This window comes from Cyprinodon tularosa, unplaced genomic scaffold (assembly GCF_016077235.1).
Source record: "Cyprinodon tularosa strain WSP-4 unplaced genomic scaffold, ASM1607723v1 ctg484, whole genome shotgun sequence".
Classification (NCBI taxonomy): domain Eukaryota; kingdom Metazoa; phylum Chordata; class Actinopteri; order Cyprinodontiformes; family Cyprinodontidae; genus Cyprinodon; species Cyprinodon tularosa.
Window position 1 is genome coordinate 23341 of NW_024039212.1, and position 21578 is coordinate 44918.

General features: G+C 41.3%; 1 protein-coding gene across 1 annotated transcript; it reads right to left on the reverse strand.

Moving 5' to 3' along the window:
• Positions 1 to 300: 300 nt before the first annotated feature.
• On the reverse strand, positions 301 to 10968 carry LOC119794612 (solute carrier family 22 member 4-like). Its single transcript, XM_038302233.1, has 10 exons — positions 10454 to 10968; positions 7523 to 7626; positions 7255 to 7409; positions 6448 to 6619; positions 5171 to 5297; positions 4373 to 4473; positions 3986 to 4200; positions 3499 to 3681; positions 1978 to 2113; positions 301 to 1845 (listed from the first exon to the last, which is right to left on the reverse strand). Exons 1-10 carry the CDS (start codon positions 10877 to 10879, stop codon positions 1770 to 1772), a joined length of 1695 nt encoding a protein of 564 aa, XP_038158161.1. The 5' UTR covers positions 10880 to 10968; the 3' UTR covers positions 301 to 1769.
• Positions 10969 to 21578: the final 10610 nt, after the last annotated feature.

Genomic DNA, 21578 nt, shown 5'->3' on the forward strand with positions numbered 1-21578 from the left:
GGGGGGAATTGGTGCCAAATCGAAGAAATGGATAATATGAAGGGTATAGCAAAATAGCCCAGTAAAAGCTTCTTTAGATATTAAGGGTAAATTTCAAGCTCAAGGAAAATCAGTGTTAGGAAAATACTAAGTTAAGGGTATCATTGCTTTTCAAGGGTCATTTTTATGAGTTTATATATTTTTTTATCATTCTGTTGAGGTATGGTCAAAATGCAATGTGCGACTATCATAATTTGAATTTCAGAGGATTTTTATTTGTTAAAAAGTTTATCAGATTAGGTATTCCTCTTACCATTGTGGTTTATTTTTCTTTCATGTTTATTTATTTATAGAGCACACTTAAAAACAATCAACAGAAAGCCCAAGGTGCTGAACAACTGACAGGCATGAAATGGGATGCCAAAACATCCCAAACAAGTTTTTGCCATATTGAATTCTTATACTCTGGATAGTAAGAGACCCCAATCTTTTCAAGCCGCGATTCCAAGGTGGATTTCTGTGACATTTTTCTGACTTTATTCTGAATTATGTTTGTAGATAACATGTTTGTAAAGTAAATACAGTTTTTCACAGTGTTTCAGAAATTTAGTTTTCAAGCTATAAGGACAATTGGACAATAGGAAAATAAAAAAAACCGTTAAGATAATTTTAATTGAGGATGTTTAAGTGTGTTAAGCCCTAATCATATATGCATGTTGTATGTCAGAAGTAATGTTTTCCCAAGTAGTTGATCTAATTGGGACAGTTCCTCTGTCAAGATAAGAAGTCCTCTTCATTATGCTTGTAGTAAAGATTTTAGGAATGGAAAAAGAGCATTGTGTAATATTTTGATAAGGCTGAAGTCATGGATGTCTCCTCATTTACAGATGTGTATGATGTAATAATGTGATGATGTGGCAACCTGGAGTTGTATAAAATGCTTCTTTAAAAGTGATTCGGGTCCACTTCAATGACTTGTGAGCCCGGTTGGTTAGTGCTTTTTTCTGTAACTCAAAGCAACTTCTCTGTCTGAGAAAGATTATAATTTAGTGCATATACATTATGAAGAGTTATTTAAAGAGCTTTCCTGAGTGATCTCTTCTTTCAATTTATATAAGAACCGGAGAGAGAAAGCTTCAAGGTGTAAACGCAGAGATTTCCTTAACACAAATTAATATTAAAAACTGAAAACTAATTTAACAGTGACCAAATAGCAACAGACATTTCCTGAGTAAGGATGCTTTTCCAGGCCTGGACTATCTTCACAGATAGAGTACACATGGTGCTGTTGTATAAACAAAATTAAACTGTTATTAAAATACTCCAAAGATAGATCGGAATGGGGTCGCAGTGTGGCACTGTGTGTAACACTGTTGCCTTGCAGCAAGAAAATCCTGCAGAATACATTAGTCAGACATTCAGTCATTCCTACATTGCAGTCCATGCATGTAACAGACACAAAAACTGTATTTCTTTGAACCAACCAAAAACTTTACATTTACATTACATTAAATTTGTTTGCCTGCTGCCAAACATTGAGTTTTTCCCTTCCATTTCTGTTACTATTGGATGTGAACTGTTCATTTAACAGATGTGATCAGGAAGGAAAATTATTGATACAGAAACATTGTTAGTTAAATTGCAACGTGATATGTTTGATATTTAGGAATGAAAAAGTAAGTAAAGAATCTATCTATTTATCTAAAATACAATAAAAAAAAGTACAGCTGTGCAAACAGAGATACCAATGGAGACTATAGTCATACTAAGTCATAGTTGTTAATAACAAATTATAACTTGGTTTCTCTAGCTTGGGAAATACATTCTTCTGCCACAGTCTCAGCTTCCTTCATTGTTCTTCCTTTCCTGTTTGAATGAAAACAATGCGCCACATTAGAAAGCAATAGCTTTCAGAATTATATTTTGGTGGTCCTACACTTATTGAATGTATTTGGATCAACTTTTAATTGAAAGAATCAAACACAGTTTCAGACTGACCCGCACATGTGCTGCATTTGAGGGATGGTCTCTGGCAGTGCTTTCCCATAGGTCTCTGGCAGTATGAAGCAGATTATTCCACCACAAATGGCTAAAACACCCATCACAATGTATGGGAGGGCATTGTAGTATTTGCCTTTAAATAAGAAAGAAGGTAAAGATATATTGAGAGGAAAGAAAACAGTTGTAATGCCGACGATAAAAAACAAACTTATTACATTTTGCCTGAATTATCTAACCCTAACCTCATTTATGATACCAGAAGCCCTCCCCGAAAAAAAGGCTAAACTTTTTATTACTGTTTTGATATGTTTGATATCAGTGAATACGTCAGTTCTCTCCAGGTACACCAGCTTTCTCGCCCCCGAAAAAAAACAAAACATTACTGTTAATTGCCATCTCCAAATTGTCTTTAGGGGTGAGTGTGTGTGTGAATGTATATCTCTGTGTTGCCCTGAGATAGACAGGCGACCTGTACAGGGTGTACCCCGCTTCTCCCCATAGAGGACCAGAGATAGGCACCCACCCCAATGTGAACCTAAAGCGGGAGAGGATGGATTGATCTAGGTGCAATGGCACCTGGGAAGTTTAGGGCATTTACACCAGGAATCCACTAACTGGGGCAGTTGGACAAATAGAGCCTACTGTAGGTGGGGGTTCAGCAGAATAAACGGATTACTCTTCTTCATCTGCCTATGACACAGCCAATCAGCTTTGAACCACACCTCCTTGAAAGCCAATTAGCATCCAAAGTTCATCTTAAAAGGCCTCCAATTCTCAACTCGTCTGCTACCTAGTGTGCAGGTGTTGGTTGCACTGTGTGACTTTATTCAGATGACCCCCTTTAACCGCACCTCCAGCCCCTCCTCCACCATCGTAACTAAAACTTCATCAGTTTCATTCCTCCCGGACCCCTACTGCATTACGCATCTCCTTTCAAGCACTCCGGCAGAAGACCGCCATATTGAGCGTGGTTCTGCCAGAGGTTTCTTCCCAATGGGGAGTTTTTCCTCTCCACTGTTGCTTCATGCTTGCTCATCATATACAGGTTCTCTCAACCTGTGTTATCCAAACTGGACTTCTGTCTTCCAGGTCCCTGAGTGAAGCTCTAGTATCAGATCACGCAATCCACTGAATCTCCCCATAAAGCCTAGCATACTGTCTTGCTAACCAGCAGTCTACAGACTGACTAACTTCATCTATCTCCACTCCCTCACCAGTTTCAGGTCTGGGGAGAAACAGCCCTGTTGATGATTATCAATCAAAATTCAGCGCTATGTTTCCTGCCGAGGTCTGAGCACCAAATATCAAGTAATCTTATCAAAAAATGTCTTCTAAGTTTTTCAGATTGAATTGTTTTGACTTTAAACTGAACCTAAAGAAAAAATTTTTTAGATCAAATAATCTTTTCATATTCTGAATAACAGTATAGAGTGACTATGTGATGGCATCAGGTCTTTATAAACATTTCCTTTAAGAATTTAATGAGTAGAAAACAGAAAAAAAATGTAATACATTTACCTAGATAAATGATGAAAGGAGAGATGATGGTTGCAATACGGGCAGCCATCGAACACCAACCCATTGCTGTATTTCTGATAACAGTAGGGAAGAGCTCTGATGTGACTGAATACACCACGCAGAAGGCTGCAGTCACTCCAAATTTACCAAACATCTCAAGAGTTATAGCCACACTGGGTAAATCTAGAGAAATGGACAACAAAAATATGTTTTACAATATTATTATATCTAATATTAAAACAAGTGGAACAAAGGACCGAATTTGGGAAAAGGCACTAACAATTAAGGTTTTTGTTTTTTATCTGGGCTTATGATAAGATGTTTTCTAAAGAAATAGAAGGGCAGATATAAGGCAGGCTAAAATGTATTGACAAACTTCTTAATGTCTCTCTAAAAATCAACTAGTTTTGTAATAAATTGACATTTTTTAATATTTTCTCAATTTCTGCTTATTAACAGTGTGTGGAATTGGCGAATTGGTGATTACCGAATGGTATGAGCCGAACACAGAGTATCATTACACCTCCGAGGAAAAGAGTGGAGGACTGACAAATATGCCTGGAGCAGAACCGCAGCAGCAGCAAGGCAAATATATATGCAGGAACCTCTGTCACAGCAGACAGGAAGCAAGTTAGATAGGGGTCACCGTGAAGATTTGAAGTGTTGAGGATCAAAGCATAATAGCTGATGGTGATAACCATCCTGTAAGAAATAAAAAAAAAATGCTTTTAATGACAGAATAAAAAAACAAGAATCTTATTTAGAAACTAGACAGTTATTTATTGCAGTCACATAGATGCTAACCATTAAACACAACCGTGAACAAAGTGTTACAATGATAGCATTATGCCATTTAAGAAAGCTAAAGACATACCAAAGACTGGCACACACAGCTGTAATAGATGCTATATTGCAGCTTTTCAGGATGACCAGTGGATTTGTTTTTTCCTCTCTCTTGGACAAAGCATCTTCAATCTATGTAAGATAAAATGTAATTGTTATTGCTATTAATACACATAAAAAGTATTAGAGTCATGAAAATGCATTAGAAGAATTAGTAGTCATGGATATGTTCTATGACTGTAAACTCGATGCAAAAGTTTGGTTTGGTAAACAACTTTTAGTTTAAAAATTTAGATTGTCTAACCTCTTTGACAGACTGTGACTCTTTAAAAAAATCTGAAAAATGAACAATGGTCACAGGAAAATATGGATGGAAAAAATATAAAGAACTAGCATCATTAGCAAGACTGAACATAGACATGTTTCCATGAATTGTAGCATGTTGTATTTACACAAAGCATAGCTTGAGCTGAAAGAGTCTATAAAACAGGCTGGAGGTGCAGTGGAATAATTGCCTTTGCAGCTTTAGGAAACAAACTGTTCTTGGATCTATGTGTGTCTGATGCAATAATCCTGAATCGTTTTCCTGATGAAAGTAGGAGAAACTGTGCATTGCCCGAATGGTGCTGCTGTAGTTAGCTCTTATTAGTATGATTGTTTACTTCTGCCTGACATCAGCGCTCATGTTTACCAATGTTTAGTTTTAGGCTTATTTTTTGAACACAGCACTTTTGTTTGTTTTAAACATTTTTTAGGACTAGTAGGACTAGTCAAGCCTGTTAAGTCCCTCCCCCTTTTATCCAAACAGTTCCCTGTGACAAAAACTTACCTCGAATCGACTAAAAATCTCCTGAGGGACTTCTATTTTATTCATCTTTGCAGCTTTTCTAAGAATGGCTTCAGCCTCTTCTACTCTCCCCTGAGAAAGCAGCCAGCGAGGAGACTCTGAGAGTAACCTGGATAGACAAATGTGCACACAGGTTAAAGTTAGTTAGAACATAACAGCTTGCAAAGTTGCTGTGAAATTTCTCATTTGCATCTTAGGACATTGTATTGTACAACAGAGTTTAGCTTTTAGCCCTACCTTTTTGTTGTATATTAATGAAAAGTGTAGCAAGTTTTGCTGTTTTTCTTTTTTTTTGTGGTTGGCATGAGAAAAGTTCTTTAGTAATAAAAGGGTACAAGGATAAAATAGTTACTTGTAACTTCTACAAAAAAGTAACTCTGTTTGCACAACTAAACTAGTTACTGGATAAAGTGACTGCAATTACTTTTTATGATCTAAAAAGTCTAAGAATATGGATAAATTGCCTGAATTGGAAATTTAAATTTCACTGGAAGCACAATTTTTAAATATAATATGGCAATTTTATGTTAATTAAAATCATAAATAGATTAGACATTTATAGAGCCTTTTTAGGTCAGGAGACTTGATCTGTTCTAAGCATCTAGCCAATACTCTGATGGGTTCATAGACACCTGGTGACATTTTGATGTGACTGGTGGTAACTGATCTTGTTGTTTATTATAATCTGAGCTAAGGGAAGCATGAAGATATTTAATAGGAGGGACCAGTGTCCATACCGATATTTAAAACAACCACTGGGTTAGGAGGATTAAAGTGTGCCTGCTGTTTGGACACTCAAGCTTCTGTAACTCTCTCACAGCCAAAGACAGTTTCACAAGACACTACTACAAGGGTGTGCCTTTGAGGACAAAGCAATTGCCTCATGCCTTTGTTTTCTTTTTCATGGCACTCATGGGGTTCACATCAGAGAGGAAAGCATCATGGTCCCCTTGCCAAGGGACAAAATCTCCAGGCTGACCAATGGCTAAGCAGACCCTGTGACTTACACCAGAACCAAATTACTGCAAAACAGACTGTTTGAAATATTTCCCTTTGAGTTTCAGGATATCAAGATGCCTGGAAGAGGCTGGAGGGGTGAAACCCCCAAGTTTTCAAGTTAAATAATTTGTTTCTTTGATGATTTTTACCTCAAGACACAGAGTATTTGGCAGGTAAAACAAACAGGATATTATATATCAATCTGATCAGAACCTTTGTTTTGCATGATTTCATCTAAAATGTGTTTTTAGTATTCTTACCACCAAAGAGGAATGTAGATAAGTCCAGATGCAGCCATTGCAATCAGCAGCAATCTCCACTCACGAATGAAGTAGGCCACGGCAGGCATGGCCATATAACCTACAGCGGAGCCCATAAAAACACCAAGGGAACAGAACACAACTCGGGTTCTGGGGCTGAGAAGTTCGGATCCTGTAGGTTATGTGAGTAGAAAATTTCAATTAGGAAATTCTGTTGTCTTGGTCAATTATTACCATTTTTTGATTATTTATATATGAATATAAATAACTCATATAGCTTTGTATTTTACTTTGCACAAGGCTGTACCTATTGACTTAGGTTTTAATAAGGTCCTTTCGAACTGTATGTTCAAAATATTTTAAAGGCAGACTAAAACACTGTGAATTAAAAAGAAAAGACAAACCTCTCCTCTTCTCTAAAGTTAATAGTCAAACTGAAAACAAAGGGAATTAAAGCCTTTATAGTTTTGTTACTGCAAAACTCAAAAAAATCCTCTACAGTTTTAACACCTCTAAGAGTCGACCGTCGACAGACTGTGGAATGTTCTATAGTGTTGAAAAGTCAACTGTAGACTCATCTCACAGGTCTCATATTTCTATGAAATTACTTTCTAATTGACAAAGGTCCTGAGAGGAATAAATGTCACAAATGCAATCCGTATCCCGGGTCGATGTGGCGCCACACTCCTACAGTCATGTATGTGATTATGATACATAAATTCAATGATTTTGTGGGAAGTGTGAAGAGACCTAGAGGGCAGAAACATTCCTAACATTAAGCAATAGTTGGTGCTGACTTTATATTACCTAAAACAAATGCTATTATGTAGTTGGAGAAGGATCCAGCCCCCACAAGGGAAAAGATGAAGGTAAAGATCTCCCAGCTGGGTGAGAAGATCTGTACTGTCAGTGCTATGGTTTGTACAGCCATCATGACAAAGAGAATAGGCTTCCTTCCAAACCTGTAGGAGACAAGCTAACGAGTCATTCATTCAGCAACCCTAAGACAAAAAGTTGAAGTTTAAATGTTGTTTAAAAAGACACATAAATATATGCTACATGTGTACGTACATACCTGTCCGACATGTGGCCTGATACCATAGCTCCTATTAGAACCCCAACATAATGAATAGAGGTTGTCAGTGGAATTTTGTAAGCGTCATCACATACCAAGTCCCACTGTAAAAACAGATTTTATTTAAGGTTTAAAGGTTTATTTTGTCACAAGATATAATGCAATCAGTATGTTATGCAATAATAGAGCTGTGTATATCTTGAGAAAATGTTTTTTTTTTTTCTACATGGAAATGGTTCTTGCGTGACTTCTGGGTAATGAGGCACATTTTACTATCTGAAATTAATTAGCATAAAATGAATGATTTTGAATTCTATAGTTAACATGACAAGTTTATGGGACTTGTAAAGGACAAAATGAGTTAAAAAAGATCTAGTTCGTAACGTTAGGAGTTTCTTTTGATAAAGGATAAATCAAATACTGAAAACTTACAGGGAGAGCATGAAACATGGTGTGTGCAATTTAGAACAATAATGGAAAGCTTCTACAATAGGAAATCAACAAAGAACTATTTAAATCAATGTTCTAAAACACAGGTGCTGGTGGGTCAGTGTCCCGCCACTTTTAGCTTGGCTTGACTACATGGTTGTGTGGTTTCTCAGAAATGGGGATTTGGAGGCAACAAGTCGTCTCTATGTCATGTGTTTCTTTTGCCAAGCCACTGAACCAGGAGAGTCCAATCTGCAGAGTAACTCACCTGGTCCAGTGGCTGGGCAGAACAAATATATGCTTGCATTGCATTTCCTTCTTGACAGCATTCAAATGTTGCAAAAGCCTGTTAATTACCTTTTCTTTCAGTTCAGATGTGTGGAGGCAGAGATACACCAAAAACATGTAGGACAGAGGGTCCTAAGGACTATATACTATATATACTATATACACTGTGTGTATATAGTATATATAGTATACACACACACATATATATATATACACACTATATAACAGAGGTCATGGATTAGTGGACCAGGGTCCGGATCCGGACCCAACCTGATTTAGAACATTTATGAATTAATGCATGTTGACCGACGGCAGTGTCTAAATGTCACTACCGCCGCTTCTTGTGTTTGTATGGTAAAGCCATCTGGAGCGTCCAGCACCAGGCTGTACATGATACAAATTTGCCAATGAGCTGTTTCAGTCTGGGTTGCTGCTGCTGCTACTTTTAGACACAGCAGTCAAACCTGTGGCAAGTTGGGCGATGGGAAAGAAGGAGAAGACGATGAGAAAAAGAGAGCAGAGAAAGTGTGGACTGCTGGAAGAAGCGCGTTGAACCGGTGACAGAAAAGTGAATTGGCGTGCTCAAAGGTGACCCTGCACATTTTGAGTATGTTTGGCCCAACCTACTGCTGTGAAGCAGGATTCCCCACCATGACCATAAACAAAAATAAATATCGATCCAGGCTCCGTGTTTTATACTGTATTTGAATTTTCAAGGTGGAGAGAAAAAATGTTCTCGGATTTTTAATGATCGTGTTCTACTTCCTATCCCTTCACCTTTCGTGGGGAATCATTCAGATCACTATCAAGGAGGAGAAAGGGAGCTCTGGACTGTTGTGCTGAATCTGGACAGCTTTTAGACTTACGGAGTTCATTACATGACGGACACGTACTTGGATAATACTTGTCCTTTTTCGGAAGACTGCTGCAGCCTTTTGAAAAACACCTCAAGAAACAACAATTACACAGATGTAGCGAATGGCTGAAACTCTTCATTATGAAACCAAAAACATACAATAAGATTTATACATTCGATTTATACATTCGCGTGCCACACGTGTCACAAAAATGAAATGCATTGTTGTTCAACTCCATGAGATGAGCTGTGCCTATACATCCTGTATTGCAAAGGATTTTGGAAAACTGTATAGCTCCTAGAGGCAGTTAGGAAGTGCGGGAGGTCCCTATGCTAACTAAACAGGTGATAGCAAACATCCTGCTTCCTCTTTCTAGCTAGCAATATTCAGATAGCATTTATCAAGGCGACAGCTGACACACCTCCAACTTTCCTTAGGTGTCCTTACTAATGTGTACTATGTGTAAGGAGCCCTAATCTAAAATGAAAGATAAGATAATACTAAAGACCTGATCCACAATAACTGAACTAAGCACAGGTATAAAGGAACATAAATAAGGAAGAAAACAAAATGGCAACACTGATACGATATGACAGGATCTAAAGAAATAAAATAAATCATAAGAAAACTACTGGACTAAACATGCTGTAGGAGGATTTTGAGAATTAAGAAACACGATTTAATGGCGGAATCAAACAGATTCCCACAAAATCAAAATGTTTTGATTTTGTGGTAAAGTGATTTTGTGGGAAAATGTTCTGATGTGATTATTTTCAATACCCTTTATTTATTTGTCAATATTTTTTGCTGTTATATAATTTTAAATATATATAATAAATTTTTTTTTTGACTTACTTACTTCTTCTGCAACTTTTAAATCCCTCCTTTCTTCAACATATTTGAATCAAATGAATGCTTATCACCTTATGCCTTACCAGAACTAAATGCTTTTTCTGATTTTAAGCAAATCTTTATCAAATTTTTGTTGGTTTTGAATTTTTGCTATTAAATTAAACTTTGTAGAACTTAGTGACATTCTAAGGAGGTAATTTAGCGATTTTAACCAGATGGTATACATCTACAAGGACTGTATTACCCTACTATATTTTAAAATGTGCAGTTGTTTGTAAAACCTTCATAGATCAAATTTCAAAGGTCAGCCTCACCATTTGCGGGCAAGAAATGGTCTCTAATTAACAGTCTGTGTAAATCTATGTTTACTGACAATTAAAATTCTATCAGGTGATTTTAAACATCTCCAACCTTTTTGACCAAATCGTACAGAATAAAATTATTACATAGGACAAATACAAAATTCAGTCATTTGCTAAATATTTAAGAAAAGAACAAGGCTTACATCTGTAACAATTGTTGACTGGTAGACTTCTTTGCTGTATGTCCATCCGTCTAGACACTTCTCCCAGGGAATTTCACTCGCATTCACATCAACATTGGGTGTAATGTTCATGTGAGAGTAGTTTCTGACTGTTTGTAGGTTCAGCCTCCAGCAAGAGCTTCGCTTTGTGACACCATCAATTGTTTCCTGGGGAATTGTCACATTTCTCCACATCTCGCTGATGTTGTTGTTCTCTGGAATGCGGCATTCATGAGTTGGGGTGTCACCTACAAATACAATATAGATTCCAGTAAATCCATTCGGTAGGATGCTGATGGCCAATGCCAAAAAAATCCTCCTCTGAAATGCTCCCCAGGATTCAAGGAAAGATGTAATGGTATCATAGTCCCTGATTTCATGGTTCTCCTTTGTCTGGCAAATTTTCATAATCAAAAATAATAATAACGCCTCTATAAGTGCTGATATTCACAAAACAGACCCACTCTGAACTGTGAAACAAAGTGCTTTGAACTGTGAAGCTGAACTCACAGTTTTGAGATGCCTCCATTAAAATGTGGGAGGTTACAAAGTTACAACAGGGCTGTAAAACAGAATTATCTCAGACTTATCTTTGCTTGGTTCAGTTTAATGTTTATGATTAAAAGTGCTAAAAGTGTAAATGTATTATTTAAAAACATATTTCTGCTGTGCTCTTTTAATGAAACAAATAACAGTAAATGAACATTTTTAGACAGGAGTACATGATTCTAAGAAAAGCAAATCATTCTCATGTAAAAGTAAAACATTAATGATGCCTGTCATTACAATTTCCATGGATACTTGTTCTTTTTATTGCAACGACACTGATTATGACTTTTTGCATAAGAGTTTTGTTGTGGTTGTTCATAAACTGGTACAATGAACAAAGTCCTCAAGGTAAGTAAATCATAAGGAATTTTACCAGCAGCTCTTGCTTCTTTTCAGCAGCAAGAAAAATAGAAAAGACAAATGAACTCTGTAACCTTCCAAGTTACTAACATCTACGTAAAAAGTGAAAGTGTAACCCTTAAATAGATTATTCACTTTGTTCATTCTCTAAGGACCTGAATTTGACCTTTTACACACTTATGCTTTTTAAAAAAACTTTGTAAAAATTGTGGAAGTTAATCTTCTGTAAATTAGTTGATCAAATTCCATTGTGCTGAAATGATGATCTACAGAGTAATTGAGTTACAGGAATACCTAGTAAGTCTGAGGTTTCTGGAAAATACAGCCTAAGAATCACATCCTCTCCTGCACTTGCTGATTAAATTTAAACAGATGCTGTTTTTCTGTGTTCGAATATCGTGGTGCTGTAGCCTGTTTGGATTTGAAGACTCCTTCAAATGTGGTCGACAAATTCAGCATTCTTCTGTCCAAGATGGAAGGACAGGTCCAAAGTGTCCTTTGTATCCTTGGGTATCCCGTGATTCATTGTGTCCAAGCAAGCCAGCTGCTCCGTGCTCAGAGGAAAAGGGGAAATGGTGACAAACAGCTGTTAAAATTGTAAGTGAATTTTAATATAAAACAAATATGTGAATAGTTTCTTTTTAAATTAATTATAAAAGTTAATTTGAATAATTAGTGAGTCAGATATCTTGCAGGTAATATTCGGTTTATTGAGAGGTTTTATCTGTACCTGTGCAAATGAATTTGGCTGACATTTAAGCACAAATTGCACTGTGGGGGACTACAATCTGATTACTGCCACAACGGTACTACTGCTGAAGCTCCTCAAAAATGAAACTGGCACAGAAAAGGGTAGTAAGAAGTGTCATGGTTTCTATGGGACAGAGCTTATGATGAGTGAGGGCAATGACAGCTAGGGAAAGCTCTACCTGTCCAATTCTATAGCCTCTTTCAGTCTCCTTATTTTCAAAGCCTTCGAAGGACTTAGTCCAGGTAGGCTGGTTCATTTGGAGGAAGCAGCAGCTGAAAACGAACACAGCAACCATGTCAGCAGTTGGGCCTTTGCAGGCTGCAGGGGAAGTTACACAGGATGTTCTATTGGCAGTGTGATGAATCTATTATTGTAAATGTTTACACAAAGGTTTAATATGATTCAGCTAAGTCTTGAAATTCTTTGCTTCCTCAGATGCATAATCTTCTTCGAAGGTGATTCGGTGTTGGGATACCCTTTGTCCCCACACATTTCTTGTTGTGGAAGGCCTAGCATTAACCCTTTTCCCATCAAAACTTCAAACTGATATCCTCTACTGCAGGCATCCCCAAACTTAGTCCTCAAGGCCCCCTGTCCTGCAGGTTTTAGAGGTTTCTCTGCTTCAGCACAGCTGGTTATAATGATTGCAGTAGACCAAAAGCCTGTTAATCAGCTTTCAATTAAAATCAGCTGTACTGGAGCAAGGAAACCTCTAAAACCTGCAGGACAGGGGGCCTTGAGGACCGAGATTGGGGATGCCTGCTCTACTGCACATATATTTCAACCATCAATCCTGAGAAAGAGGAGAGATTAAGGTGCAGTATGAAAAAGTTTGCAAAAACTCATTTTTTAAAAAGTCACCTGGGGCCTCATGTACAAAAATCCAGGTTTTGTTTTGCTTTGTTTGTATGTGTTTTGATTAGGGGAGGACCCAAATGCATAATGGCAGAGCAGAAAGTGATTTTGGTGTTTCTTTGATAAAGAATTGAGAAGCTCTTACAAAAACTACAGATGATAAAGGAGCCAGACAAAAACAAAAAACAAAAACAGAAATGTAAAGAAGAAATATAAACCACCGGGAGGAACATAGGCTCACCCCGAAATCCCACATACTCCATCTGCGCTCCGCTCCGCTCCGCTGCGCTCCAGACCGCCTGCACAAAGCAAAGCCTACAGCCGCCGCTGTTGCTCCGTCCCCTCCGCTCTGAGTTCCTTGGAGATCATAGAGGGCATGCGCCAGATGAACCAGGGTTTCCGCGGATCATTAAAAAATAATTACAATTCATAATTCTTTTTTTAATCAAGGCCTTAATTGGCACTAAAATTAATTAAATATGTTTATCGTTGCATTTATGATTCTTTAATAAAAATGCTTCTAAAAACAATTTCGTCAGATATTATCTAAAAAATATCCATAAATATATATAAATATCTAAAAAAAAAAAAAAAAAAAAACTAACACCGTTTATTTAAATGATTGGATCCAAACTATTGGTTATTCACCAACCAGGACGCAGATTTCTCATCTCCATTAAAATATTTATTTTATACCGAGGGACTTAAAGTTTAATCAAATCCATTCAAAAGAAACTTCTTATTACAGGAATGAAAAGAGATGCTGAGTTGTAGAGAACAAGTTCATTAAAAAAAAAGCAGTTTTGAATTATCCTTATCTCTGTTACAAAAATCTACAAATATATATTTATATATTTGGGCAGAAACTGAACATATGCTGGATGATGGTGGGATTTTTTTAATATGCCATATTAAATCAAGCGCTCACAGGGTTCATACAGGAGTGAGTGACTCTAATTTAATGTTATTTTAATGCTATTTGAAATGATTTTAATGCCATCAACAAGAACCATGTACAAAGGTTATTAGTGTACATGAAATATGAAGGAGCTGTAAGCAGAGTTCCATGACTGTAAACACACACACACACACACATATATATACACGTATATATATTCTCTAGCTTTTTCTCCGCCTCGAGCTTCCTTTCCGAACATACGGCTTTATAAACAGTTCCACGCAAAGTCACCAATCTGTTGCTACTATATTTTAATTTGACGAACCGGAATTTGTCGAGGTTCTTTTTCCTGTTTGGTGCGATTGCAATTGCGGATCTTGACTTGGCCGGACCGGAGCGGAGCAAAAAATAGCTCGGCTCCGTAATTTGTCGGTGACGGACGGAGAAGACGTACGTGGACGGAGACGTGCGGAGGAGCAGCGGTGGATGTGGAACCGTTCTCATTGATTTCCATGAAAGACAAGCGCTCCGCACGACGTACGTCAGCGGGGCGGAGCGGAGCGCTGACGGAGTATGTGGAATCTGGGGGTCAGGTACAGGGAACAAAACAGCAGGAACCAGCACTGAGCAGAAGAATGATAGGAGCATAAATACTGGGGAGGAGAATGCCATGCAGTAATTAACTAACTGGGAGCAGGTGTGGATAGAAGGAGCTAGAAGGGAACAAGGGGGAAGGGAGAGTGGCACTAGGGGGCAAGGCAGAGCAACCAGGAAAAACAACAGGTCTTAAATGTAACTTGGAGAAAAACTGAGACGACACAAAAAAGAAATGGGACTAATAACTAAGAAACACAGGATGACCAAGGAAATAGTACAGGAAGGGGAAATAGACTGAAAAAAACTTAAGATAACTTATACAATGGATAAACATAAGATACAAGATACTTATGAAGGAAAGCTCTGTGTTTACACCTATAGGCTTTCTTTCCCTGATTCTTACCTGAGAGAGAAGAGATCACTCGGGACAAACTCTTTAAATAACACTTCAAAATGTATATGTATTAAATAACCATGTGTCCTGACAAAAGACATTGACAGACATTGTAATTTTACTCAGACCAGAGAATTTGCTTAGGGTTACAGAAGGCAGCGCTTGCCAACCGGGCTTGCCTCTTGTTGAAGTGGACTTAAATCACAGTTAAGAAGCATTTTTTTACAACTCCAGTATGCCACAACACATCCTTATTTTATGCACGTTTGTAAATGAGGAGACATCCATGGCTCCAGCCTTATCAAAATATTACACTATGTTCTTAGATAAAGGACACCACTCTGATTACATTCCCAAATCTTTGCCATATACATAATGAAGATAATATTTCATCCTGACAGAGGAACTGTCCTACTTAGATAAACTACTCGGAAAAACATTAGCAGTAACTTAAGAAAAACACAATGGAAAAGTTAAGCTAAGATATAATTCAAAACAAGATCAATCTCAACAGCAAACACAGAAAGACAAAAATCACAGACTGTAAATGCAGCAAACAGCCAAAAAAAGCATCCAGAAGATAATAAGACTCTAAAAAGAAAAATCTGAACAGAATCAAAGATCCAAAACTGTCAGGGTTTAGTTGTGGTTTGGACCCAAATGCAGAGGCAGAGGCTGAGGACAACTCTTGGGAGTTTTAATGGGGCAAAACAGTAAACAAAGGCAGGGATCCAAAAATGCAACTAATAATAAAAAGGCAAACCAGAACAGAGGAGACATCTGGGGAAAACCAAACACGAGAAGCCAGGGAGAGATGAGGAATGTGGACAACAGCACGGGAGGACAGCAAAGACAAGGAACCAACAAAGAGTGAGAGCAGAGGGAGAGCATATATAGGAGAGAGAGACAAAGGGAGGGCTAACGAGCAGACAAGGAACAGGTGTGAGAGGAGACAACGAGGGAACCAAGGGGAAAGGAACATACACACACACACACACGAGGGCAAAAGGGGACAACAGGAAAACATGAGAACTAATATAAATCTAGAAATACAACAAAACTGGAATTAAACCAATAAATCTAGAAAACAAGGAGCAAAGTAAAGAACAGCAGAACTAAGACCATGACAGTGCCCCCCACTTAAGGGCGGATCCCAGACGCCCTAAAATGTCCAGAAACAAAAAACCCACCCTGGGTGGGCGGAGGGGGAACCAGGAAGGAGGGCACGAAATACAAAACCAAACGCAGAGTCCAAACAAAACCAAAACAACCCACCCAAGGTGGGCGAGGGCAAACAAAGTCTCTGGAGGGCAGCCGTGTGGCCGGTGGCCAGGAAGAGTCTCTGGAGGGCGGCCGTGAGGCCGGTGGCCAGGAAGAGTCTCTGGAGGGCGGCCGTGAGGCCGGAGGCGAGGTAGAAGCTCAGGAGGACGGCGACGCCGTCTCTGACGAAGGAGGCTCTCTGGAGGGGGCCGGCGGCGACGCCGTCTCTGACGAAGGAGGCTCTCTGGAGGGGGCCGGCGGCGACGCCGTCTCTGACGAAGGAGGCTCTCTGGAGGGGGCCGGCGGCGACGCCGTCTCTGACGAAGGAGGCTCTCTGGAGGTCGCCGGCGGCGACGCCGTCGTCGTCTCTGAAGGAGGAGGGTCTCTGGAGGTCGCCTGCGGCGACGCCGCCGTCTCTGACGAAGGAGGGTCTCTGGAGGTCGCCGGCGGCGACGCCGCCGTCTCTGACGCAGGAGGGCCTCTGGAGGACACCGGGGACGCCGTCTCAGACGCAGCTGCCGGAACCTTGGGGGACGCCGTCTCAGACGCAGCTGCCGGAACCTTGGGGGACGCCGACTGCGGCATGGGAACAGCCTCAGAGGGGGCCGCCGACTGCGGCACGGGAACAGCCTCAGAGGGGGCCGCCGACTGCGGCACGGGAACAGCCTCAGAGGGGGCCGCCGACTGCGGCACGGGAACAGCCTCAGAGGGGGCCGCCGACTGCGGCACGGGAACAGCCTCAGAGGAGGCTTGGAGCGCCCGCTGAGGGGCCGTGGAGGCTTGGAGCGCCCGCTGAGGGGCCGTGGAGGCTTGGAGTGCCCGCTGAGGGGCCGTGGAGGCTTGGAGCGCCCGCTGAGGGGCCGTGGAGGCTTGGAGCGCCCGCTGAGGGGCCGTGGAGGCTTGGAGCGCCCGCTGAGGGGCCGTGGAGGCTTGGAGCGCCCGCTGAGGGGCCGTGGAGGCTTGGAGCGCCCGCTGAGCTTTATTTTAGAGAGCCTTTTACTTGTGTGCTCAGGGATATCAGGATGACTCGGAGCGGGCTCAGGGGTCCCAGGCGCTAGGCTAAACGGCCCGCTAATGGCCACAGGAGTCTCAGGCGCTAGGCTAAACGGCCCGGTAATGGGCTCAGGAGTCTCTGGCGCTAGGCAAAACGGCCCGGTAATGGGCTCAGGAGTCTCTGGCGCTAGGCAAAACGGCCCGGTAATGGGCTCAGGAGTCTCTGGCGCTAGGCAAAACGGCCCGCTAATGGGCTCAGGAGTCTCTGGCGCTAGGCAAAACGGCCCGCTAATGGGCTCAGGCACTGGGGAAGCTGTCCCGCTAATGGGCACTGGGAAAGCTGGACCGCTAATGGGCACAGGCACTGGGGAAGCTGCCCCGCTAATGGGCTCAGGCACTGGGGAAGCTGCCCCGCTAATGGGCTCAGGCACTGGGGAAGCTGCCCCGCTAATGGGCACTGGGGAAGCTGCCCCGCTAATGGGCACAGGCACTGGGGAAGCTGGAGCTAGGGAAACAGGACCGCTAATGGGGACTGGAGCTAGGGAAACAGGACCGCTAATGGGGACTGGAGCTAGGGAAACTGGCCCTCTAATGGGCTCTGGAGCTAGGGAAACTGGCCCTCTAATGGGCTCTGGAGCTAGGGAAACTGGCCCTCTAATGGGCTCTGGAGCTAGGGAAACTGGCCCTCTAATGGGCTCTGGAGCTAGGGAAACTGGCCCTCTAATGGGCTCTAGAGCTAGGGAAACTGGCCCTCTAATGGGCTCTGGAGCTAGGGAAACTGGCCCTCTAATGGGCTCTGGAGCTAGGGAATCTGGCCCTCTAATGGGCTCTGGAGCTAGGGAATCTGGCCCTCTAATGGGCTCTGGGGCTAGGGAATCTGGCCCTCTAATGGGCTCTGGGGCTAGGGAATCTGGCCCTCTAATGGGCACTGGAGCTAGGGAATCTGGCCCTCTACTGGGCACTGGAGCTAGGGAATCTGGCCCACTACTGGGCACTGGAGCTAGGGAATCTGGCCCTCTACTGGGCACTGGAGCTAGGGAATCTGGCCCTCTACTGGGCTCTGGAGCTAGGGAATCTGGCCCTCTAATGGGCTCTGGAGCTAGGGAAACTGGCCCTCTAATGGGCACTGGAGCTAGGGAATCTGGCCCTCTACTGGGCACTGGAGCTAGGGAATCTGGCCCTCTACTGGGCACTGGAGCTAGGGAATCTGGCCCTCTACTGGGCACTGGAGCTAGGGAATCTGGCCCTCTACTGGGCACTGGAGCTAGGGAATCTGGCCCTCTACTGGGCACTGGAGCTAGGGAATCTGGCCCACTACTGGGCTCTGGAGCTAGGGAAACCGGCCCGCTAAAGGGCTCTGGAGCTAGGGAAACCGGCCCGCTAAAGGGCTTGGGATGTGCTGGCTGACAGGGAACTGATGGAGGTGGAAGGAAAGGGAATAGATCCTCCCTCTCCCCATAAAAGAAGGTCCATAATTGAGACTCCTCAATATGGGGAGCACTGACTGTAGGGGGTGTAATAATGAGTTTCTTTAAGGATGGGGCTAGCTGTTGGTCATGGAGGTGACGACTGAGATTTAGGGAGAAACTGACCTGGTTAAGAGGGGAGCTAAGGCTGTCAGCTGGCTGACCCATGGGAGTGGAGGCGTCAGGCTGACCCGCCGGAGAGGGAGTGGTGGCGTCAGGCTGACCCGCCGGAGAGGGAGTGGTGGCGTCAGGCTGACCCGCCGGAGAGGGAGTGGAGGCGTCAGGCTGACCCGCCGGAGAGGGAGTGGAGGCGTCAGGCTGACCCGCCGGAGAGGGAGTGGAGGCGTCAGGCTGACCCGCCGGAGAGGGAGTGGATTTCTTCCCCCGGCGGCGCTTACGCCTGGAGGAGGCAGACGGCATGGGGGGACCAACAGCTGGTGAAGGTGGTGGAACTGGACCGGAGGCGATTGACAGCAGGGTAGGGAGGAGATGAAGAGATGGCTTGGGTGGTGGAGGTCTGCTGAAGAGCTGGGCGCTGGCTGCTTGGTGGTTCCACTCCAACTCTTCAAACAGTTCATATAATACTGGGGGAGAAATGAGTGTGGAGTTTGAGAGGAGAATCTGTTTAAGTTGGCTAGTTGCACTCACCCTCTTCCAAGGCGGTGTAAGGTTGGATATTGAGTCCAGAGTATTGCCTAGGTTGAGGAAAAAGTCCCTCAGGGTGTCCAGACTGGGCTCTGCTGGGTCCATTGTGGTTGGTTCCTATTGTCAGGGTTTAGTTGTGGTTTGGACCCAAATGCAGAGGCAGAGGCTGAGGACAACTCTTGGGAGTTTTAATGGGGCAAAACAGTAAACAAAGGCAGGGATCCAAAAATGCAACTAATAATAAAAAGGCAAACCAGAACAGAGGAGACATCTGGGGAAAACCAAACACGAGAAGCCAGGGAGAGATGAGGAATGTGGACAACAGCACGGGAGGACAGCAAAGACAAGGAACCAACAAAGAGTGAGAGCAGAGGGAGAGCATATATAGGAGAGAGAGACAAAGGGAGGGCTAACGAGCAGACAAGGAACAGGTGTGAGAGGAGACAACGAGGGAGCCAAGGGGAAAGGAACACACACACACACAAGAGGGCAAAAGGGGACAACAGGAAAACATGAGAACTAATATAAATCTAGAAATACAACAAAACTGGAATTAAACCAATAAATCTAGAAAACAAGGAGCAAAGTAAAGAACAGCAGAACTAAGACCATGACAAAAACAGTAGATCATGACAGTATGAAGTTCAAGAGGCCCTGTCTAGCTGCTGAACAGGATGCTAAGGGTTGTTCATAGTATTCTTCATTTTCTAAAGAATTCTTGAATGTTTAACAAATCATAATAATGATCCAAGTATGCCCCCATATTTCTACTAGGAACACATCACCACATATACTATAGGAAGTAAAATAAATATTAAAATTATTCAGGACATTACAAAAATAAGTAGTTTTTTTTTTATACCTAGGAATCTTTCGTCTTCCTCAGAGCCTACTTTAAGTCTGTTTTCTTTGCAGCTATGTGCAATTAGCTTTGTTAAAATGTTTTTATTTAACCTTTATTTAACCAAGAAAACTGAAGATAAAGAAATTAAGAATACACATGGATTTTATACTCTTTGGTGCACAGACAGATGCACATTTACATTACATAGTATGTAAAGTTTACATCTGACTGAGGCTGTTTCTGTGATTTCTTAGGAGTGCTATATTATTATATGTGAATAAATGTGATTGAGTGTCAATGTTCTGGTTTCATTCAAAAGGAGACATTCATAAAGAAACATTACATATAATGCTCCTTGAAGTAAATAAGACTAAACTACATAATATTTAAATTTATTTAAGTTTTGAGTTGTTGTGTGTTATTGTTGTTGATTAAAAAAGTTTGTGTCACTGGAGCACATTTTCACAGCAGGGCACTTTCACACCAAGTTAATTTTTATACTGTACATGCTGACTTATGCAGAAAATGTCACATGTTTTTATATATGTGCACAGCACATGCTTTGTCTATAAAGGGCTCCCGGTAATAAGACATGCCCTCCGATACACACTAACCATGGAGTCATTGCGTTCCTAGAATCAATTTGGAAATGGGGAGAGATATTCATTAAAAACATAAAAGTAACCAAAGAAGATACATTTATGCTTAAACCCTCTGAAATTTAGTTAAAAATTAAACTTTAAATTCCCTCAGAATTTTTCAATGGGATTACAGTTATAGGTAGCAAATGAACAAGCTCGTGTATCTCGCATCTTACTACTATTGTAAAATAGTAGCATGAAAAGAACTAAACCATGGAGCACCCTTGAAAAACTACATCACCTTTGTATATGATCTTTCATCTTTACAATGAACTTTCAGGAAATCCTATACACTACTGTTTATGCTCTAAAAACATTCTAAATGACTTCGTTTCGAGTAAATTCTGGATGCTACCCACTCAGGACACTTGGAATACATTGGACGAGCAGTATGGAGGAATATTGACTCGTTTTTTGTGGACTTTTATGGACCTTTCTGTCTCGGGCACCATAGACCTCCATTATTTGAATGTCAGCAGACAGCAAGAAGCCTCCCAGATCTCCAGATGCATTTGAGATATCAAAAAAGTACTCCAGAGTGTTGTTCAGCATGGGGGTGAGTAGAAAATGAAGGCTAATCATGTTTTGGGAGTACTATTCCTTTAAGTGAATCTAGTTGGTGTTGGTATTCATGATGTAAAAAAAAAAAAGAAAAGGAAAAAAGTATAACAAGTTCCAGTTACATATTAAAAGGATAGTAAGGAAAAGTTGGACCTGAATACACACATTTGAAATAAAACACTGATATGGAAGTTTAAACAAATGGGGTTTTAACCCTAATTTATATCAAATTTAGGGTGTCAGCTCATTTGTTTCTACAATGCCTTCTGCAGAACTCCCGATAAATATAAATT

Bases quoted from the DNA above. Each gene is read 5' to 3' on its own strand.
- LOC119794612 (XM_038302233.1), bottom strand. From the start codon at position 10,879: ATGAAAATTTGCCAGACAAAGGAGAACCATGAAATCAGGGACTATGAT. The intron at 4,474-5,170 runs GTAAGTTTTTGT...TATCTTACATAG, and splicing joins AGATTTTTAGTCGATTCGAG to ATTGAAGATGCTTTGTCCAA. The intron at 1,846-1,977 runs GTCAGTCTGAAA...TCATTCAAACAG, and splicing joins CAAATGCAGCACATGTGCGG to GAAAGGAAGAACAATGAAGG.